This window comes from Zootermopsis nevadensis, unplaced genomic scaffold (genome assembly GCF_977971745.1).
Source record: "Zootermopsis nevadensis isolate Lab colony 2312 unplaced genomic scaffold, Znev_1.0 Znev_ptg000029l, whole genome shotgun sequence".
Lineage (NCBI taxonomy): Eukaryota > Metazoa > Arthropoda > Insecta > Blattodea > Termopsidae > Zootermopsis > Zootermopsis nevadensis.
Genome location: NW_028259161.1, coordinates 12,721,273 through 12,744,795, shown reverse-complemented (window position 1 = coordinate 12,744,795; position 23,523 = coordinate 12,721,273). Strand labels below are relative to the sequence as shown.

Genomic DNA, 23,523 nt, shown 5'->3' with positions numbered 1-23,523 from the left:
GACGGGGATCCTATGGGAAAATAAAGCACAACGTTAGTGTGTGGTATGATGTGAGGAAAAATTCACGTATTTATTGGTTTCGTACACATTAAAAAAATAAAAATTGATTTAACCGAACCGTTACGATGAAGGAACACCAAAAATGTATTAAAAGGAGCAAGACTTTGACATATTTATTTAATTTATTCTGTATTTAAATAAATACCATTTCAATAACTCAGATTATATGACTCTGAATGACGACTTGAAAAGGAATATCTCGATGGACTGAGGAAAACCGTGAGAAAAAAATCAGTCCGGATAACCTGTCTCCAGGGCAATATATGAACCCGGAAACTGCCGAACACAAAGCAGGGCTACTAGCCACGAAGCTTTGACGTTCAACACCATACAGGCGCGTGCTATAGCCATTCTCATAAATCCTTCAGCAACGCTATTTGCAATTAGTATTCAAAACCCTACTTCATAAGTCTTCAACATGTGTTTACCAGGGTGTTTCACTTCGACTTCAGTAAAAATCCACTGTTTGTAATGTGACAAAACTTGAAAAAGAATGCACATGGGTTGGAAGGAGGCAAAATATCTCTTGACATACATACAGGAACATGACTTCATGTAGAATTGGCTGAACGTGTTGGAAAGTACTTAAATAAAGTTAATATGAGGGTCGAGAATGGATTCATTACGCATAAAACCCACTATATGATCAAGAAACTAGCTCCTGTGGATACAATTACGAACTTCCGATTACATGAAAAGCTAAAGGATTGATTTGCTTCTCAAGTGCTCTGCGGCATGAAATGAGTGACTACCTCCTAATACGTAACTACACGTTATTACGTTCTTGTGTTTTCATTACTCCAAACAATCCTTCCAGTCTTCCCGCAACCTATGAGACAGCATCAACAGCAAAACGTCATTTGCACTAAAAGAGAGTATGTGCAAGCAAGTGGCACCCTCTTCAAGTCAAGGCAATGTCTCAGATCGAAATTAATCCACTTTTAACTACGAGGCGTCGGCATTCTCTTTACAGGGTTCCACTTAGCAGGCTCCAAGATACAAGGAGACTACTGCAAAAGTCTGCTCTCCTTGATTCCCAGAAATGATAATAATACGAGTGTTCGATGCAGACGTATGAAAAGTCGTCTGTGAGAAACAAAAAATATGCGTGATAATAATACCTCAAATCCCTTTTAATCAAGAATGATAGGCAAATAAAAATATCAATAAATTTCTAAGACGGAAAGATCGAAGCCTATGAGTAGGGGCTGTACGTGTTGATGAGGACCTAAAATATGGGTTATCAACCAGCGATCACCAGTGTTTTATGTGGGCCACGAAGTCTACAATTTGTAATAGACCCATTCTACCATACTCTACAAGAAAATTACCGTATCTCCTCGATTGTAAGACACACCCTTGATTTAGTAATGGGTTTTCAGGAAGAAAGATTCTTAGACGCAGTCAAATGTAAGAAATGTTAAAATGTGAAAAAGTGCGTCTTAAAATCGAGGAAATAAAATAATATGCGTTATGGATGGGTGCAAACGCGTCCCAAATAACAAACACTACAAGTAAATAATACAACCAACAAATAAATTTTGTCAGAGATACTGTGTGGCACGATTAGTTTTTAATAAAGTAGCATTATGTTTACAAACAAGTTTCACTTAAGACAGCCATCTTCGGACTTTCAACATTGAAAATCTCAAATCCTGCTAAGTTTCACTGAACAACAAATTATGTCCCCATGGCTAAAAATGTTGAAAACCACTGATGTCAAACCTTTCTTCCGCCACCGCCCTGGGGCCAATTCAACCTCTTGTCCCTCTTGCACCCGAGGGTAATTCTCAGAGGTAAAGCGAAAAAACCAAACCGCCTATCTCCATCCAAAATCTAGCTGAACCGCCAAATCTTCTAAAGCTTTCATGGCGTAGTTCTTGGGAACAAAGCAAATTTCTTTACCTTACTCTGGGCATTAATACCTTCACCAACATACACGCAATAGAAATTAAAAATAAGCTTACTTTAAATATGTAAAGGTGCAAGATGTTGATATTTAACTAAACACGACTGTAACTGCAGTAGAAAAAGCTGCTAATTCCTTATGGTTAGTCCACTTTATGGTTTTGTTTAACGACGCTGTCAGGAGCTCAGACTATATAAGGCTGAATAACAGGGTGGTCAGCTAATAATGAAGTGGTAAGGTTATGGAAGGAAGCGAGAGTGGCCTAATTCAATGTACTGCTTTGACATTTTACTGGAAAGACCGAGAAAAACAAGAAAATGTCGGTCAAGTTAGCCGGCATCCGTACCGATATTTGAACCCAGTACCTGCCGAATACGAGGGGCCACTCATTCACAACGTTCGACTCCTATTTCGTGGAGGCGAACCAGACCAAGAATATCACCATACAGATGGTTGGTCTGGTTAATTATTGTATACTACCTAGTGTCTTTGATATTATTTTGTTCATATGCAACCAGGGTCCAAACCGTAAAGACATGCAGAGAGCTAACACCACAGAAACAAAGGATAATAACATCTCAATTAAAGGTACCGAAAGTTTCTAGTTGCTCAGAAAAATATTTATATTAGTCTTCTATGTTCTAACCCCGTTTGGATCTGTCGGTAGATGAAAAGGTTTCGGGGAAATACGCGGTTAAAATTTTCAAGCTCAAGTGCTGAAGATGGAAACAGTATGTACCTCCAAAACTCTACCTACGGCGTTACAGTTCGGAACAAGATCGTCATTTTCATCGCCGTGAGAACTTCAAACATCCTTCCATAAAAATATCTTTAGCGAATTATAAGACGATTCCATTTCACTTTCCGTAATTTGTGGTAGGCTACAGCGGTATGTCACGGGAACTTCGGTAACTGATAATATTTAGAAACTCGGGTTAATTGTGGAACGGAGCTAATTACACCTCGCCCCCGACAACGTGACGTCTCAAGATACCACTCGGAAGACTTGGACCAAGATTTAAAATGCACGCGTTTCAATATTTATGTCAAATGAATGCGGTTATGAAGATCTCAAAAATTCTGTAATCATTCGATAAAATTTCATTAACTTGAAACAGATACCTATGTACGTTTTCTTTTCCTCTCCCCAGAACTGACATTATTAACCTCCAGAAATTTCTAAAATCAGCCGAGTATCTATTGCCGAAGAAAACTGACTGTACCATGGAATCTTATTCTTGAACTTTCATTCTGACAGGCGTGTAGGCCAGGTACTACTGCATTGCAAACCTGGCATGCAACAAGTGTCATACGACATACAACCTATAATACGGCAAACGCAAGACCAAAAAAGTCAGTTACTGGTCGTTACACGCTGTCGAAGTAAGACAGTTGCTCTACTGGTTCAGTTAATATCAAAGAAATTATTACGCAATCCGAAAATAAAAAACGTAGCAAGGACAGTCATGACACTAAACTGAGTCTTTCCTGCAAATTATGCAGCAAGCACAAAACCTGAATTACCTCTAAGAAAAATATATATTCGAAATCTGAAGGTTCTGACGTTGGTACTTTATAATATTTAATTTTTTTTGCGGTCCTTAACCATTCCTAAATTATGAAACAATAAAACATGACTGGGTCTGAGGCTAGCTCGGGCAGGGGGCCCAACACACAGGCTTTCTGTCCCCTTTCTCAGTTTCTCACCTGAAGACGGAAGCAGAATACAGCTTCCGAAACGTTGTAGTTTTATTATTATATACTTTTGACGATAGGCAAAATCCAAAAGGACAATTTTACATAAAAATATGTATGTCTGTCACGATTTGTATTGTCTGGATCAGACATATGGGCATTCTCAATGACTCGTCCTCATGATCGTGGGTGGAAACCTATGAAATGTGACAGAAATATTCATTATTTCTATTATTTGCGGAACAGACTATTCTCTTTATTATTTCCTGTGTGCAGCGACATCTTCACATTATGTAAAAGCACAGCTTACTTTGTTAAACGCAACTGTGATATATTTACTTTCAAAAATAATATTCTCATGATCATAGCAAGAAACAATGAAAGTTGCGTAAAAGCAAGAGACACATAGCGAAATTTCATCTCTGTAGAGCGCATACATTATTCAAATTACATTGTCACTGGCTGATTGATCGTCTGCACTGGCCATCCCCTTTGTCGGGGTCTTCTTTAATCATTAAGTTACAATATTTCTTCACTGACCTACATGATATATGTGGACGTGGCCATCGGATGCTGACAACATCCAACACGACCAGAAATACACAATTAGCTACCCTGCAACGAACGTCGCTCGGAGCACGTTGACCGAAGGGTGAAATATTTACCACTGGGAGGCAGTAAATATCTGATCTGCCGGTTTAAGTATGTTACAGGACAGAGCAGCTGAGTACCTTCGGCAGCCTATGACTGTAATTGGTGAGTTATTTAACGATGCCTCCTCAACTCTATAAGGTATGTAATGCCAGTTTCTTTTCATAGCCTTTCAAAAGATACGGATGATTAATCACTTGCCTGGGGGATATCAGCAAATCCAAGAAAACCAGTATTAGGGTTAAGATTAGAATCAGCAAGCTGCCAGTTACTAAACAGGATTAAAATCGACCGTGAATTTTGAAAACTGAGTAACAGTAACATCAGCATATTAAGGATTTTGCAAAATGCGTAAATTATAGCACACACTCATTATTACTATTTCAATTTGGGAACAAAATTACGCGGCTCTAAAAACACAAAATCGGAATTTTACACTCGGAAGTATTAATTAATTGTGCACGAAGAACCTATAAAACCAATGTGAAATCTTGTACCTAGACCAATTCCAAATAAATGAAATAATCTTATTAAGGCGTGCACATGTGTGCAATAAAATGTCGTATTTAAACCTGAGTAAAAGAGTCTTAATGGGGTAAATTCCATTGTTTTATATAAAACATCTGTCTCAGAACAAAGTTCGAAATGTCTTAGAGCCGACAACACTGCTTCTTACCTGTTCTCTAACGTGACAAGAATGCTGAGACACAATCGAATGGTACGTCGCCATGTTTGGTAACGCACGTGCTGCCACCTAGTATGGCGCCGTGGAAACCCATCACAACTACAGTCATGGGTGCACTACACACGACAAAATGGCAAGCCAACATTCTAACAGAGATACACCACAACCTGAAGCTACACTCTGCACCATAATGTCAACGTCAGTGTCTCAATTGTAACACAAATCTCAAATTTTCTGGCCGAAAATAAATATAGCCTCAGTACAATTTGAGGTTTTCACGGAGGTGAGGCCGAAGGTGGCCTTCTTCAAACAAAACCTTGTTTTAAACTGCTTATTTCAGTCTGGAGTCTTGATTGAAAATAACATTATGCACAGCAAAGCATTTAATCACTTCCAAATATGCAGAAGGCTCTAAATCGGTCGAAACAACCTACAGTTTCTAGCGATCTTTGCTTCGAGTGTAATTTTTACGGAGAGTCCATGTCCAAATAACTCAAAGAGCTAAAAGAAATGTTGCATTAACTTCATGTCACTGAAGATCATCCACTGCTCTAGTTCGTACTCTTTATCATCAATATCAGCATGAGCATATCGTAAACGTCTGACGTAACAAGGACAGTGGCGACACTATCGGAAAATTTTGTGGTAACGCATGTCCAAAAGCATAACCTTTTCCTACGAAACATATTTTTTGAAAAATATAAATCAACACGGCGCCCCCGCAAAATGTTTTTATGGCGTAACTATGGAACAAGAACTAGGACAAACGTTGTTATGGAAGTGATCCCACACACCTTTATATCCTGCATAACATAACACGTTGTACGTTAACAAAATATGGCGTGCGGTACGAAGCTCAGATATCATATAGGGCACACAATCGCGAGCTCTATTAATATAAATGGGACCACTAAATTGTAACTCATAATTTAAGGCTATGGTTCTTGCTAATAACATGACACAATACATTCAATTAACCTATTTAAAGGGAGGCAGGCATCATACGTTTTTCTCAGTATTTCTTGTTTTACAGATAAGACGTGAATCAGAAACATTTCATGTTGAAAATAAGGTTTTGCGATAAAGGCAATAATAGAAAGACCCATTTATTGGCTCATGGATTCATTCCTATTGGCTACTCAGAGTGTGGTGACAGAAACAGGTCGTAATGGATGTTCCTTTTATCTCAGAAAAGATCAAACTATCTCTGTTGCACTGTAGGGACCAATTATTCAGGTCTGTTAGTGATAGCAGTAAACAAGTCTTCCCCTATTAATTACGCATAATTCCATCTTTATTGCTTTGTTTGCTTCAAAGGCCTTGGGCATTGTGGAACGGACTTGTATTTGCAGTATCTATCAAGAACCACAAATAGCTGCATCAAAATGCCTTCGTAATTCGATCGTTTAATATTCCAAATGCAAATCGGAATGGTGAAGGTTGCTTAAAAAAATATCTCATGTTTTAAATTAAAGATTAAGGCATTAAAAGAGACGAATACTTCAACATAAACGTTACACGAAAATAAATGAGGTCTATTTTTAATGTAAAGTCAAAAAGACATGTCCCGACAAACTTTATCGTCTTCTCAGTGTTGATAACAAATAACATTCGAACCATTTCTCGTAAGACAGGAGCAGGTAAGAGAGATGCAAATATCAGATACAAATAAAGTTCCCCACATACAAAAGTGCTATTAGTAGGACCGATCAGGTATGGCATCCCCTCCGTACACTTGCGAAAGCACTTACACGTTTAACAAATAGCACATTGCACTTTTCAAACAATGTTTTTTTTCCTTCTATTGTTGAAGTTAAGGGCATAGAGGTATTTTACTTTATAACTAATACTTTACTATGACTACATTTGTAGGACGCCTTAGGTGAGAGATCAGCACAACGAAATTTCTCTTATGTGTACAGGACAACAAATCAGAGCGCGCACATGTATAAGTCTTGGCCGGGAAAAGAATGCCCGGTCCCAGTATTTAACGTTTTAATGAAGATCAGCTTGTCCCCCATAAACGACGTAAGAAGTTGCTTACGAAATAATTCGGCGAAACTTCTAAGAGAATAGGCACGAGATATGAACACACAACCAATATTTTCTAGGTATAATCAGAAACAAAGAGGAAATTTAGAAATCAGGAAATCACTTTACTGTTTTCAATCACAATCTCGCAAATTCTATATATATATATATCTCACAGCCATACAGATAACGCAGGCGAAATATCAAGGTTACAATACAGGCCTATATTCACCTAAAGTTTATCACGACGACGTCGTCGACCAATGCCGTACATCCGGCACTCACTACCTCTTAGTGTCGCCAACAGAAAGGATTAAAATGTGAACACGTTCCAGCGTATTAATGTAAGCCGCGAAAATATTTATTTAAAGATGGCCGACAATCGATCTACAAAGGAATTCTATGATTTTAATAATGACAATTTCACGTCAGCTACAATGAAATACACAGTTGCGTCAATAGGACCAAAAAAACCCACAAATACGTGCATCTTCATGTTTCTTCTGGAAAAATCAGGCTGGAGATAAAGAAAGAAGAATGAGAAGAAACAATACGGCGCAGGACAGTTCTTATTAGGCCTATATAACTGTACGAGGATGAAGTCTTGTCATGTGGGACGGTAAGCAAACGCAAACACTGATCCAACTGCATTTCATATATAAATATAAACTTCTTTCTAATGCCACATCATCGAATTTCATCGAGTGCTCCTGAAAGCAATCCTGTGTTACATAGACTTCCCCTTAATCCTGTACAGTTCAGCTTTTAGATTCTGACAGATAAAAAAAGGCCAACTTAAGTCTGTGTTCAAGTCTTTTGCTATAACAAGTAGATCCAGCAGGGTCAGCGATTAGAACGAAATTATATTTCTCTTCTGCTGTCTGCACTGAGAAGTTTCGTTACACTGCCTTGTTCCGGAGTACCAAAAAATATACGAACATGTGGGGGAGACTTTGGTAAGTCCACTCGTGCCTTTTTACGGGATCGTAAACATTTCGCCAGTTACTTTAGCCCAAACCATTAGATGTCAGATTCTCACGGCGACGGTAGACGTCTACTAAAGTGCATGGTGCAACCCAGAAGACAGCCATTTTAACACTGTATTATTTAGAAAATGGCATGCGACTTAAAAAAACTACAGCTTAAAATTTAAGATTCTAAGTATGACTGCACTCACTGTGAATTGAATGTAATGATCACATGAAAATAAATACAACATGGCATCGGAATATCTACGAGTAGTGTCGGTTGGTTATGTTAGAAACATAATTTGCTCTGTATCATCGTATAAACTGTTAATTCTCCCGGTGAAGATGAATCAGGAGCATAGGGAAAACCATGCATTTTCAATGTCAGCACCTGACGGAAGTGAAGTGAGTGGTCACCTTCAGCACAGACTGAAGTCTCCGGAAATAATTGTAGGGCAGGAGGCAGAGCGAGTCCTGATCCTGGTCTTGACGTAGCGGCGAAACAAAAATCCTTGCACACGATTTCAATCACTCCCACGCAGTACCTTTACCATACACCGCACATTTCGTCAAATAGGAAACAAAATGTTCATAATTCTTACCCAAAACATTAATGGGAAAAAATAAGCCTATAAGGACAATCCCAAGTTTCTTGTCACGAAAAACTTAACTTTAATTGTTGTATGTTCTATTGCAGAAGCAGCGAGCTTGTCACCGAAATAATCGCGTTTAAAATTTGGTTCATCTTTGATGTGAGTTCCATAATATTTTCTTACTCTGTCCAGAAATTCATTAACTATGTATGTAGGTCCTCTGTTCCTATTTTTGCTAAAAATTACATCATTCAGTTTCGTGCCTAGAGTACAGGCTTCCCTCAATGCAGGCCCGGCTTCAAAACCTATCCACGTTCACGCTGAATACTTAATTACGAGACAAAGTCACCCCGAGGTAAATTTTCTTCCGTTATACTAGGCGTTTATTCTAGTTCCTCCTTACAAGAGTCAACAGATGAAGTCAGAATTCACTTCGTTTTTCAACGAGATTTTGCAGATCACTTCTGGCGACGTAACGTATCCAGAGTGAAGACAGTTGAAGTTCAATACTTATCGGTAAATTCGGCTGCCGACAGACGCTCTCTTATCAACACTGTATGAAACAACTGTTCAAATAAAACATCTTTATATTTCGCACGCAGTATGAGAAGTCTGTGCTCTAAACAGCGTTGAAGACTTTCGTAATGCAGCAAATTAAAAAAAAATTCGTCCATTTGATTTTGATAATGCTGTGTTCTTTGCTGAGAAAGTGAATGTAGAACACCGGAAGGATGTTTTCAGCTACAGAATGTGGACTCTCACCATCAAAAATAACAACACCGATGCTTTCGGAAAGGAAGACGTCACTATTTTACTCAGCTAACCCGAATTTTATCAAATGACGTAGCTTAAGATCAGTTACTGTATTAATACCTGTCATGAAGGACAAAGATAAAAAAGTATCCTAAATTATTACATTCTGGTTTCATAAGTGGCTGTCACACAAGCGTAACTGGATCGGTTGGTCGTGAGTGAACTGGAAGAGGTGTTGGCCTCGTTTACAAACATCCCAGTCACATTATGTGAGATCATACATAACAAATTACTGTTATTTGCAATCCGCAACAATACATTAACTGTACACGACTGTGGTTCTCACCTATTAAACGATTACTTAATTTTTCTTCCGGAGTTTTCTTAAAAAAGAATTCCATAATAAAAACAGTAGCTCAGAACTAATACTTCAGCCTCTTCTAAATTTAAGTTCCGGAGAGAAAAAAAAAATCTAATAATATCAGCAATGTTCTTATGTTTTTGTTACCAACTGAACAGATATTTTTTCGCATTACGAATTCAGAACACTGTCTTGCCTGGAGTCTGTCTACTAGAGCATGAGGAACGTGTCTCGGCTGACGGGACTCAAACCCAGAATATTACAGCTGAGAACAGACACGTATTTATTCGTAATTTATTTCAGACATGTCACACGCCACTAGGCCTACTTCGATTCTTTTTTCCAAATTTAGACTTACTACTACAGAAAAATACAATGTATAGAGACTATGCAATGGGTTTAGAAATAATGTTATGTAAATATTACAGAACATTTATGGCACAGATAAATTAGTGCCTCAAAGTGATGGCTTTGAATTCCATCCCGTACCTATAGAAAGGTATCTTTAGATATTTTAATATAACGAGTAAAATACAAATTAAAGCCATCTTTCACACATTAATTTAGAAATTAATTTCTGTGGACAGCCTTAGTATAGTGTGAAGTAATGATCAATTTTCAGTCCTCGTAAATATAATTCCTGTAGAGACGAATCGAATGGACAAGCATACAAAAGCCCGCATACCGAAAATGCCAGATTTAAAAACGCTCAACTGTTATAGAAAGTACAAAAACTGTATATTAAGTGCTACAATAAACAATACTGGCGAGTAACTGTAAATCTTTATTACACTATCAGGAAGGAGATGTCTCTGGACTTTGCTGCAGATTCAATATGGCAACGGGCTTGTTGCCCCCCAGTCGATAACAATTTCAGGCGCCCAAAATTTAAATTCATAAAATAACTAAGAAGGAAATGAAGACGATTTATATTCATACCTGTCTCCCCCCATCGCAATACAGTCATAAAGTGTTATACGTAATAAAAAGTAACGAATCTAACAAATCGACATATTGTACCCATCTCCAGGTGGGGGTTTTCCACCACCTTGACGAAGCAGACAATTCTAATATTACACGGAGTAAGTCGTGTGTCCACAGATTCTACTTCTGACCACAAAATGTCACCAAACAGCAACGAAGTAAAATTATTTAAAGTTCTTTTTGGGTGAAAGCCTAAAAATGTAAATTTTTCGTATGACATTGTCTTAATCGATTTTAACCCTTTAAACCCAAAGCCGGATTAAATATTCAAAAATTCATTTCTTACCACAAAGAAAACTCATCACTTATCTATTACAAAGGTAAATCTGTAAATGTGTTAAAGGAATTAACCGCTGTTTATTCTCAGAATCACACGAATACACTCGGTGGACAAAATACAGTTACTGATTGTTAAACCCGGTGGGGCATATAATTACCAGTAGTCTTTATGTTAATCCTGCTTTTGAGCGCTGACACTGTATAAAAATGGCTGTGTTGCCGACGTTTCAGAGAAACATCTGGGCCCCAACACTCGCTCACTTCAGCCCCGATGATGGAGGCAGTATGTTACTCTCAAAAATCGCTAACGCAGTCCAATTCCACACGGAACCAATAATCAGAAGCAGGTGCAGTGTTAACACTGTCTTCCTAGCAGCATTATATAAAAATTTCAGATAACTGCTCGTGATCTGAATAAAATGCAACATATTTGGAAGTCAGTGTTTATAATTAAACATTTGTCATTTGGAAATGGAATATAGCTCTTAAACCGGCATTCTGGTCTGGAAAGGCCATAATGATGGACAATTCTGTTTTAAATATTATTTCATTTCTCTGATAAAGTAGCCGAAAAGAATTAAGTAATTACAGCTTTGTGATTTACAATATGGAACTAACATAAACGCAAAATAAGTATCGGTTATCGAAGCAAGGAATGTAATTTATTATCTGCTTTCTAAGACAACTTAATAGCCTCGGCAGTACCGTCAAAATGTTATATTTTTATACGTTGCGTCACTCCAGATATTTGACAGTACTGTGGCCTAACACGTAGGCGAACCATGGAACTGGCAATGTTATGAATAACTGGATCTTTCATTACGAAAGTTATCATAAGCACAATGAATTTCTGATAATTGGAGCCTGTGACTTTTCATTAAAATGCATTTTCACTGATTTCATATTTCCTCAAATTTAAAGATATTAATTGAAGATAAGAAATCAGCACTTAAGTGGTATTTAACCGAAGTCAACCGATTTCTTTCACAAGTTTTCACGGTTTATTTCAGATATTAATTTCTTGCTGAAATAATACGAGTTTCTAATTGCCTGAAAACGAAGCGCGAAACGGTGTTTCTAAAATGGTATAGAAAAGTCTGGATCGTTCACAAACAGGCCTACTTCTTTATTCTTGTAGAGTCTGCTAATGTACCAGTAAATGCGCCCTGGCGAACCTGCCGTTTGACTAACCTCTCACTGTTTTACACATGGTCCTGGAACCGCGTCCCAAAATTCGACACTTTTATCACGTTCTTTAGCCACTGCACACCCGTTCTAACCAAAGAAATAAAGTTGGCGACAAAGTGGGCCATACTGCAATCTTGTTTCATATATGGAGTAAAAGCAGGTCCATTTTTACACTACCCCAAGTGTCATCGTGATTCACAAGATCACTCTCAACGCCGACATGACGATATCACTACCACCATCCTTGAAAACAAATCCATTCACAATCCACAACTCTTAGCCTTGAAGCATAATAGTGAGACGTTTAAAGAATACGATCTCAAAATAGGGTGTGTATGGTCGTACTCACCTCTAGGTCTACTGAAAGACTTCATAGTCTTAATTCCCATAACGGCGTAACTTTCCCAGTCAATATACATGTGTAGTGACGGTGAAATTGGTGACTAGAAGAAACAACACTGTCTACTAAGTTAAACACTTGCCATCACAGCTACTCTTCATTGTAACCTGTCAACACGAAGCACTTGTAACAGAAACCATCACAGCGAATATCCAATTACTGGCGCGTCGACTGAGATCTGAAGATAATAAACACATGAAAATCACAGATACTTGCAACTATTTGAGATCGTGGAAACTACAAAGCAGTGCGTGTTTCAGTTCGCCGATGATCACATTGCTAATACCGCAGCTAACATTCAAAACCTGTTCAACACGAAACTTCAATTACGACAGTCAAACAAGTATGCACATTTCAGTATTGCCACTAGAAACAAAACAAAATCACGAAAAGTTAAAACGTCTTTACACTTGTCTACGCGTGACGTGCCTTATAAAGACCATTCTAAGCAGTCGCTTATCGCTTTATCCCATGCTGTTTATTTGTCGCCTACTGGAATAAAGCTTTCTCATAAACTCCACAGGGATTATTACATGGGGTCTTTTCAGAGAAAACGTTCAACGTATGGTAGCGACTGCAGTTATTGTCTCCATGTCACTGTAATGTTGATCTTGCCCGACAGATGACACTGAGACATGGTTGACACCTGTTGACGATAGGTCCTGCGCCCAGGAACAGCCCTGTAATCTGCACGGAACAGGACTCTGTACAAGACTAATGAAGGCTTCCAGTCCATGCCAGAGCAGCAGAAATCCCCCCCCCCCCCCCTCCACACAAACCAACAGCCGTACCGTAGCAACAACTCAAGCTACTTTCAAGTCCGACTACTCCACTCACTCACTCACACACTGGGGCCAGTTCATGAATGAATACCCTCGCAACAGGGTCTCTACTACACGGATGCGCTAGGCTTCGCCCTCAGGGGAACCCGGTTTTCTTACAGGGTTCACTTTTTCATCTTCCTTCTACCCCCTCCCCTTCAACAAGCCATCGTTTTACACACGTCCATGAGTACAATAAGGTGCTTCGCGGAAAACAGGCACAAATAAATTCAGACTTATTCCACACAGAATTACATAAATTGAATATTTAGCATCTCACTACACAGCACATACTGTCTAGTAAAAATAAAAATTAAGCAAGTTCCAAGCTATAAAAACGAAGTTTAAAGAATAAAACAATCTCCTAGTCGAAAAATGGTCAGGAAACAGACGGAGACGTTTACTGTCCTCCGAAACGTTGGCAACCACCCACACGGCGTCAAAACCAAGACCACAATGTACAGAACCTTGATATATTCAGAGGAGAAAGAATTCCAAGACTAAACGAATGCACCTTCTACCACGCTCATATAGTTGAAGTTAACTTCTTCCTTTGCGGTTACAACAAAAATTCGTGATAAGAACTGAGAGTCGCAACCAAGTGGTTAAGCATCCCTGCTTCTTATTCGGTGGGTACCGGGTTTAAATCTCGGCCCACGGACCGGCATGCTGACTAAGGTTCCTCTCAGACCCTACACGCAAATGATGGGATAATATCTTAAATTATGCCTCGATTGCTTCTTTCCTTATCCCTTCCGATCCACAATTAATTAATCACACTGTAATTTAATACTGTACAGTCATAGCTACTAACAGAGTCTTTAAAAACCTAATAAAGTAATGAAAGTCTCAACAGTATTAACAAGATAACGCAAGTTCTGTTAAAAACAACAATACGAAACAACAAGATGAACAGCTTTTGGGAATGTTTTCAGAAAGTGAGAAAAATCTGGCTAAATTTTTTACCTAATATATAATATATAATTTTAAGTGCACACATAAGGCATATATGCAATGAGACACCTGGTGGCATTAGACATAATATATTTGGTATCGAACAAGAAAAGGTAACATTTCATGGAGTCTGCACTTTGAATCTAACCGAGTTTCGGGTGCTGACAGCTGCTAATATCTTTGTGGTGCACGTTCGAAAAAGTTCGAATCTGTTTTCGCAACTACGCCTGTGACAAATAACGGAGGTACTACGTGAAACAACCACCAACAGGCAAGAAGTTTCTCTGTCGCTCAGAACAGTGCGTGGTCCTCCATACTCTGAAACTGTTTCCTGAAAGAGACTTCTATTGCTTTAAGCCTCGTTCCATATAAGACAATGGCTGAGCAACCATTAGCTTCTCAAGACGGACTCTGCTCCACGCAGTCAACTACAGATAGATAGCACGTACGTCCGTTGACAGAGACGCTATAAATAGACAAAAGAGACCAGAGTTAAAAACGAACACGTTACTCAATATTAAAACAAATGCTAGTAGTATCCGTTCTTAGGGTCCTCAGAGAGAGACAGTCTTTTCGCTGCCAAGTAGAGCAGTCCTTGTGCCAGTGTTCCTCTTAGGAGAGAGACAGAGAGGGAGGGTAGACGGGCGAGAGGGGGCGTGAGAACCTGCGAGATGACCTGAGTGCTGGAAATGACCTGAGGTGCTTTGATGAGTCCCACACAACAAAGCACCTGGTGGTCACTTTATAACATTTTAAAAACCAACAATCAGCATGGCAATAAATACGTAACAATGAGTCAAGTCAATAAGACCTGATCTCCAGCGATGATGAAAGCGGCGTGGTCCAGGCTTTCTTACTTAGGTAATTCTGAAAACGAGTAAGGAAAGTCATTTTTGATCGAATTAAGAGATGTGAGCCGTAGCTGTCCATAGCATCGCGTTGGAAAAGACATAGCGAGTCTGACGCGCATTCGATACGTACCCGGCTCGAATTCCGTACGAGAGAGCACAGCTATTCCTGACCAAGGGTCTCTCCCTGCAGGCAAATTCGGGAACAGTATCGTCAAACAGGCAAAGCTTCCTTCTTGCCAAACGTCTCCCTATTCATAATTAATAATCAGCATACCACATCCCAGTAGATGTTACATTACCTCAGATATTATGTTTTACACAACGGGGTAAATAAAGCATAACTGAACACGTAGCATATGTAAAACAGGAAGTATTTATCACAAAGATCACGCATTTCGAGCCGATTAAGTTCAAATTCCTCGGTCACAGTGGCAACGCACGGTCTCCGACAAATGGGTCAGTGGGTTCGAATCCCTCTACGTGCACGGATGTATGGTGTTCTTCATTCTTTAGCGTAAGAAAAGAACGCCATGTATCCCACTATTGGAGCACAATTTTGGCTTCAAATCGCATAAGTGCAAGAATGACCGAGACCACGTTAGAACAAGACTGGCCTACGACGCAGAAATGGCCATGGATCACGACGTGGCGTGAAGAACACATTTGAAACGTCGATGTACTCCAGAGAGTACACTTCTGCAATCTTGTGTCTATTGTGACGTCCTGAGCAGGAAAAGGCCTTCATATGCGGCGATCCCGCTTTCAAGTAGACACCGAATCACTGCTTCAGAATCAATTTGTAGAACTTTAATAAATGGAAGGTTGGATATTTAAGGACCTGACGGCGACAAGCAAAAATACGGCTGTATTCTGGGACGCAGCGCCGTGTATGATGGCGATTGTAAGCTCATCTGAAACTTAGGTCAATATCTACCAGATTACACAGAGCTACAGCCCAGAAAACAGCTAGTTATCTGAAAGGAATGTAACAAGTTCGTTAGACAGACATAAACAGAGAAAGCTGAAGAATTAGTTTGTAACAGAAACATAAAAGCGATCAACGACAATCCACAGAAAGGCATTTCAAAGCACGCTTGACTGCATGGCAGACCTCCAGCCAAGAGTACTTAAATACGACAAGAAACAATATAAATATTCACAAAAAAAACACTATGTTTGAGCAACGTCATTAAATATCTGATTTGTCAAACAGCTCCAAACGCCTAGGGCATATTTCGGATTGCACGTCACACAATAAAATCAGTCTTTTTGAGAGAAAAGCGAGGCAACTTCCTGTCAACAGCAAATCTGATACGTCACGAACACCATCCCACAATTTGCTGAGAGTGTTACTGTAGGCTGTTAAGCCCATGCAAGCGATTCAAAGTTCCAGTACAGCATTTAATGAGGTTGTTGAGATCATTTAAAGCAGAAAATGTAAATAATTTTTGTTCATACTAACTACGCTTTCGCATTGTATTACTGTGATCGTTTGTCCAGGGCTCCGTGCTCTAAGCGGAAGGACACAGCTGAAGCAATTATCAATTTGGACAGTAATGCCGATTACGAACAGAAAAGAACTCAAAAAGAAGTACTCTTGAAGTGACGACTGAAAACGATACAAAGTGCAGAACTTGTTTTATTTCTGTCTTTCACTGCAGACAAGGAAGACAAGTGTCATGTCCGGTTGCAACCAACCGTTTCCATTTTGCAAAAAATGACGATCACAATAATGAAATCAACATCAATCTGTTAACGTCGTAACTCGGAAACGGAAGCTAATCTGAAAAAGGAAATTTATTTACATTTTCTGCTGGAAATTATCTCCTCAGCAACTTCCATAAGTACTGACCTAGAACTTTAAATCACCCTGTACAGCACTGCACTGATCTTCAATAAAATTTCATAGAAAGGGAATGTGGAATTTTTTTAAACTTGAAGAGACATCCCTGTCACCATAGGCAACTATAAATCAAGAACAAGAGTTCGGATCCTCTCGAATACGAGGCAGAAATGAAGCTTATCAACTTCTACATTTAGTCACAATTCTCATCACCGTGCACGGACACCCCTAGCTATGAAAAACAGGCGCACTCTTACACAGAATAACAGGCCTACATGTAACTTGAAAAACTCGTTTTTCTTTATTCTGAGCGGCTAGAAAGAGGTGTAATAAACTGAAAGAACATACAACATTACGCAAGCCATTTATCTTTTTGCTACCCATCAACCACTTCTGTAATCAATGAATGTGAATGCAAATAACGCATTAAAAATTTAAAACGCATTAAACTTCTTGTTGCAGATCTTAATGACGTCAGCTGTTGAACGCCGGAAAGAAACTTCTTTTACACCCAACCAAGACTCTCATAAGAGAAAGACTGGGAGGGTGTAATGTAAACTGTGTTGTAACTTGTTCAATTCTTTAAGCTTTGCAGACAGTGTTTCTGCTTCGATTTCCATTATGAGACATCGCCGGATTTATCAATTAATTCATTCATTCGTTTGTTAAAGGTTTGTAACAATGGTACATTCTGTACCAATCTTGTGTTCGCCATTCTCCATAGTAACTAGTATGCATTGGGCCTTGCTTTTACGAAGCCATCGACTATCGATCCGCCGCCCTTCGAGTCCCATTGCTTCTAATTGCGATATATTCGATTGACGATAATTACAATTAATGATGGGTTTCGTGGAACCAATTATTATCGTTAGCCAAGAGGCCACTGTATTTGATTGAGGCCTGTCCCTTCAGAAGTTATCTCAACACCACTAGTCAGTAATTATTTGTTATTATACTGACAGATTTTTTAATATATTTATTTCTTACAATAGTGTGTGGCGATTCGGCTCAAATCCGGGACCTTCTGAATACTAAGCTAGTACACCTTTGTGGTTTAGTGGTCCAGGATTTGATCCTAACCATCGCCATTGGTGTTAAAAATAAAGAGAATACAAAATCTGACAAGGTATTAAAATCCAATGCCTGAAGACGGGAGAAGAGGAAACGCCCGAAGCGTTATGTACGACAAAAAAATCTTATCAGACACAGAAACCAATCTCAGACAATGGACGATGCCTGACAAAGTTATCTCGGTATGATCTTGATCCTTACTGAGTAATGGTGAAAGCTTATCAGCACTCATTAGCCAGTAAAATGTAAGTTACAAGAAAAAGTTCACTTTGAATGCCTAAAAGTCATCAGCAACACCTGTTACTCCCCTCTTTACAATATGAGAACCAGCAGACAGCTGATATCAATCTGAAGGCTAAATTATGGGAAGATATTCAATAAATGATAATTTTATTATTTCAAATTTAAAAATTTTATTCGTTCTAATACTAGATAATGCAAGTAAAATAAAATCGAAGAAACAAAAATATATTTGCATAAATTGTCTATGGCTCGCAAAACGAATGTCGAAGCCAGCGAACTTCACTGACATTTACAGAGAATAACATCGTCTATAATTTATCACTGTTCGGTAATCTCGATAAAGTTTAACATCGATTACACTTCATTATCTTCACATTAAGGAAGTTGACTAGTACATAAATAAACGGCAACAAGCATACTTAACCGGTTCAAGAATCACTTCTAATAACTGCCTTAAAAACGCAGCACATTCTACAGTCATTATGCCTTCATGAATTTTGTTCAATTTAAAAGCCTAGCTGTTCCTCATCCAACCATTTTGGATTACATTGTAAATATGATCAAATCTGAGAAGTATACGTTCACTACTTTCGAAACCTTGGGTGTATTTCTGTGACATTCTGTATTCAATGCTCAAATAATTCATGGCAAAATGTTTCCTAGTTCCGCGGTTACAGGACTGATTAATTTCGCTTCGACGACCAAAGGCTGTGATGCAGATACAGTCGTCAACATTAGATTTGGGATTTTGAATTTAGAGAACAAACCTGGGTCGTGCGAAGTCGCAAAAGAGCTCTAAGGCCGGACCGGAAAAAAGACAGCTCCTTAAAAACTGTAAGAAAATTGCACAGTCCTTTCTCATATAGAGGTTGCAACAAAGTAATATCATTCATTAAATTCTCTCGACAAGGAATCTGGAACAGATACGATACATAATAACAATCACCTCGATTTATAACCAATTCGACGAAAAGGCTAGTGGCCTTTCTCAATTACTTTGCTGTCATGTCAATTTCTGATATTCCTGCCACAAAATAGCACAAAATGAAATTCCGACCTCGAACACCCATTCCTGCAGGTCCCCTCCAGAATGTGGGGAAACGTTCCACGCCAACTGGGGTGAACAGCGGCCGGAAGTTGCGGGGGTGGGTTCGTCCTACACCCTCACAGCTCATAGACCGGAAACTCAACTGGCAGACCCGCCAGCGAGGCTAGACCCTTTTTGTCAAAAGGAAGAGCTAGAGAGAGAGTTAACTGACAGAGACAAGAAATAGCCTTGAGCGCTTGGCGACCGCCCGAAGCAGTAGCGTGAACACCGCATAAATTGTAGGCCTCTCTCATTCCCCACGGCTTAATTTCTATCTAAATATTTCGATTATTCGAAAACAAAAATATGGATGTGCACAGATGTCAAAAATCTGAAGACTTTCGGCATCGGCATGCATCTTGACCTAATACAAATAAAAACTTTAAAATGTAGAACATTCAAGCAAAAGCGTAGATAACTGGAACATCGTAAAACACTGACATGACGGCGGCACAGAATTAATTGATTCACGTACCTTCTCGGCACACGCCACATTTTTAATTTCAAAACATCTTATTATTACTCTGATACAGAGTAGCACCAAATAATGAGGTTAATCTGACTGACTTCATAAAGCATATATCCCACCTTCAGGATTTGACAATCGATAATCTAGTCAACAGTGCCCAGGCTTTAACGGAACTCAAAACTCCGCAGATGTCCCAATATCGGTCCCATCCTGAACCAGTTGAATTCAGAAACCTAAAACTTCTCACTTGAAGATTTCGACTAAAGTCTTGAACGTCTATCTCATCTCCCCAAATCTGTCACATCTCGTCCTCCTTGATCTGAAAACCCTGGTAATACCTAAAGAATGTAAATTATGAAGATCCTATTCTTTTCCTCCTTCAACATACCCAATCTCTGTCCTTACCAAGTTTCACACCTATAAAAACCATATGTTAACATTATAATTTAATTATTATAATTTTAAAGATTTTATAATAAAGGATTTAGACAATAAATATTTTCAAATTTGAAACAATTATATCTTAGCAAATTCATTACACGTAAGCTGCCTGTTTTGTGAATTAAAATTGACCAGTGATTTAAATAATAATAACTATTAATATTATTTGTAGTTTATTTAACGACGCTTTTCAGTAGCTCAGACTATACAGTGATTTACAGTCAAATGCAGTTGGTAAGAACAATAGTCAATTTCAATAAACAGCAACGCGAGAATTATATGTATACTTAATACAGCTATCAAGTACATCGATACATTATTCTCTGACATACAATATCGATGATCGACATCAGAAATAATCACAACTTTGGCAACACTTACAACAATGGAAAATACAAATGTGATATTTCGACCTCATTATGATCTCTGAGACTACTGAAGCTAATTTAGACACAGAAGATGGCTGTTTTCTGTGTAGGCTGGTATAGTCACCGTCAAATCCTACTTAATTTCTATATATCTGGATTTCCAAGACTTCTTCTCCATCAAGTTAAAATTATTTAGATTCATTTTAATTTCCTCCGGAGACACAAAATTGTGGGAAAACTATTATCCGTGAACACATTCTTAAGCTTCAGTCAGAGGTTTCTGGCTCGAGATTGACAAGTGTCACTCACTGAGGCACGCGCTGGGCCTCTCTCTCTCTCTGTCTCTCCGAAGACGCCATAACCGGAAGCGATACGTCACCCGCTGTTTTGTGTGGCGGGTTGCCGCACTTTCTGTGGCTGGCGCAGAACTATCAGCTGAGAATACGTCCTTATCTATTCTGAACAGGACTCAGGATATCCTGCGAAGGAGCACATCTTGCCTCAGTGTTATTGGCATTAGAAGCTACAAATGAGGGCCCATTCCTGACGATATCCTCACACAACAGATACCATACAATGCAGTTCTGAATGGATTTGGCGACAGAGGTCTAGCTCAGATTTCAAAGACCATGAACCACATAAACTGAGTAAGGAACAGTAAAATGTTACCATTTTTGGCATCACAAAAGGGAACAGACATCGGGTTATACCAGTAGATTCTTCCTCCCAGATAACATAAAGCCTTTACTGATCACCCAGTATTATTTTGGGTAATAAAATAAAAAAGACAGACGTGCGGAATACGTAACAAACAGGGGGGGATACAAATGGATACATTTTGTCATAAAATGCCTTAACTGTCATCTAAAGAAATGCCTTGTACCATGAAGTCAGTCGATTGGTTTACTTAGGGACGAGTACTAACTCCAAACACCCTAATTAAACAATTTCCCCAGTCCCTTGATAGATAATATCTTTCAGATAACAACACTGCTCGTACGGATCGAACACAAGGTCCGTTGGAAAGCAAGCCCTGATGATGGAGGCAGTAAGCAACTCTGAAACATCGGTAAACATGTAGAATTTGAGGTTCTCATGGCGGTGAGTACGAAGATAGTTCTGTTCCGGGATGTAGCGCAGTGTAGTCTGGTAGACTTTGCCAACGTTTCAGAGGTCACGCCAGCGCCTGAACAGTGGCACGTCTGCAGCGGTCGCCCTCCTTGTCGTCCAATGCAAAGCAAGATCAGCGTCGACAGACTCGCGATACGTCGGATATGACGGAATGTCCGGGAACCAGGAGTCGGATAATCGGGACTCTACTGCACAATGTATAGGGTTCATTCAGACCATCTGCCAGCACCGTCGTCTTAAAGCGTTCGCTGCCAATTCCAGCAATATGTTATCTAGTGGCAGACCTCACCCATTTGCTCCAAAGGTGTGGACCACATACCTGATAACTCGGTTTTACTGTACCCGTGTTGCCAGGTTATTCACTTGTTATAAGGAAACAGGGTAAATAGCAATGTTCTCGGAAAAAACATTAAGATTAGACGGAAATAAATCTACACCTGCCTCAAGACAAGTGAAGAAAAGAAAAGCTTTATTCGTGCCGAACGACAGAATCTATACAAGCAATTCCTTTGAATTACACAAAGATGTCAGGATACAACAAGCTATACCAAGCAGCGGAGTAAAATGTGTATATATTTGTTTGTTCTGGTATTTTTGTACGCTCACGCACTGGGACATGAAACTTAAATATATTTAATTCAAAGGATGACCATAATTCAGATAGAACTTGATATCAAAGAATGGATGACAATTGTCGAATACATTGCACACATAATTTGGCAATGCCGTTCTTTTGGAAACGGATGTTTAGAAGACCAGTGACAGATTGTTAAGATGTAAGACTGGATGTAAGATGTTACCCGAACAGATTACTGAGAATACAAACTATGAAGATGACGATGTTTCATAGCATCGAAATGGCAGAATAGTAAGAATGATGAACAGATGTATAACAGGAAAAATCTATCGTGACCTCTTTTGAGATAATAATGCATTAGGCTGATAGAACTCAACAGAACAACGAAAAATATAGTCAGGACAAGATTCGAACCGCGTACTTCTGAAATTGGGAACAAGTGTCATCGCTGTGATCTGCTACATGATTAAACGATAATTCAAACGTATACTGAGCGAATTGGCTGACAGCTTCTGTCGATGAACTCAGCAATAGAACGCAGGACTTGCGAATGGAAGATTCGGCCCAAATTTCATATCAGTGCTCTTAATTTAACCTCTTTCACATTAAAAAATTCTCTCCTTTCGTTCGTGTCACAAATCGGCGTTCGTAAGCAATTTCATAAAATCCTCCTTCTTAAATATAAGGCTCGTGTATATAATTATGCAATTCAGAAATGAAGTTAATGCCAAGTGTTAGTTTTCTAAATTACAGGCAGGCCTTAATGTCAAATGTGGGCAATGGAAACTTAAACCCTAAAACAGCAATCACATATCTGTTATAATTTTCCAACTTTTCCCATTTACACTGGCACCGATGAATTTAACATTTTTATTCAAATAACTTATCATACACTGAATACCAGAAAAAAGGGATTGCGTTCTGTGTGTCCAACCAATCCAGTTTCATCGGTTTATATTCTTAGACTTGTACGAGTCACATTTCTGTGTGAATGTTGCCAAATATAAATCGATACTATAATGACAGATCGACCATCGACGGTCTATGTCATAGGCCATAAGAGAATTTCACGTGAGCTTCAAGACAGAATATTCAAGAGGTTCGTAAGGC

The 23,523-nt window shown here is 39.0% G+C and overlaps 1 protein-coding gene across 7 annotated transcripts in view; it reads right to left on the bottom strand.

Moving 5' to 3' along the window:
* pnt (ETS transcription factor pointed) overlaps positions 1 to 23,523 on the bottom strand; it is a 331,267-nt gene that overhangs the window by 113,957 nt on the left and 193,787 nt on the right. Inside the window, exon 1 of one of the 7 annotated variants that reach the window (XM_022067406.2) lies at positions 12,507 to 13,272. The exons of the other annotated variants lie outside the window; for them this stretch is intronic. Coding sequence (XP_021923098.2) covers positions 12,507 to 12,576 — 70 coding nt within the window. The 5' untranslated portion in view covers positions 12,577 to 13,272. Of the gene's footprint in view, positions 1 to 12,506; positions 13,273 to 23,523 lie in introns of those variants that run through there. 7 annotated transcript variants of the gene reach the window in all.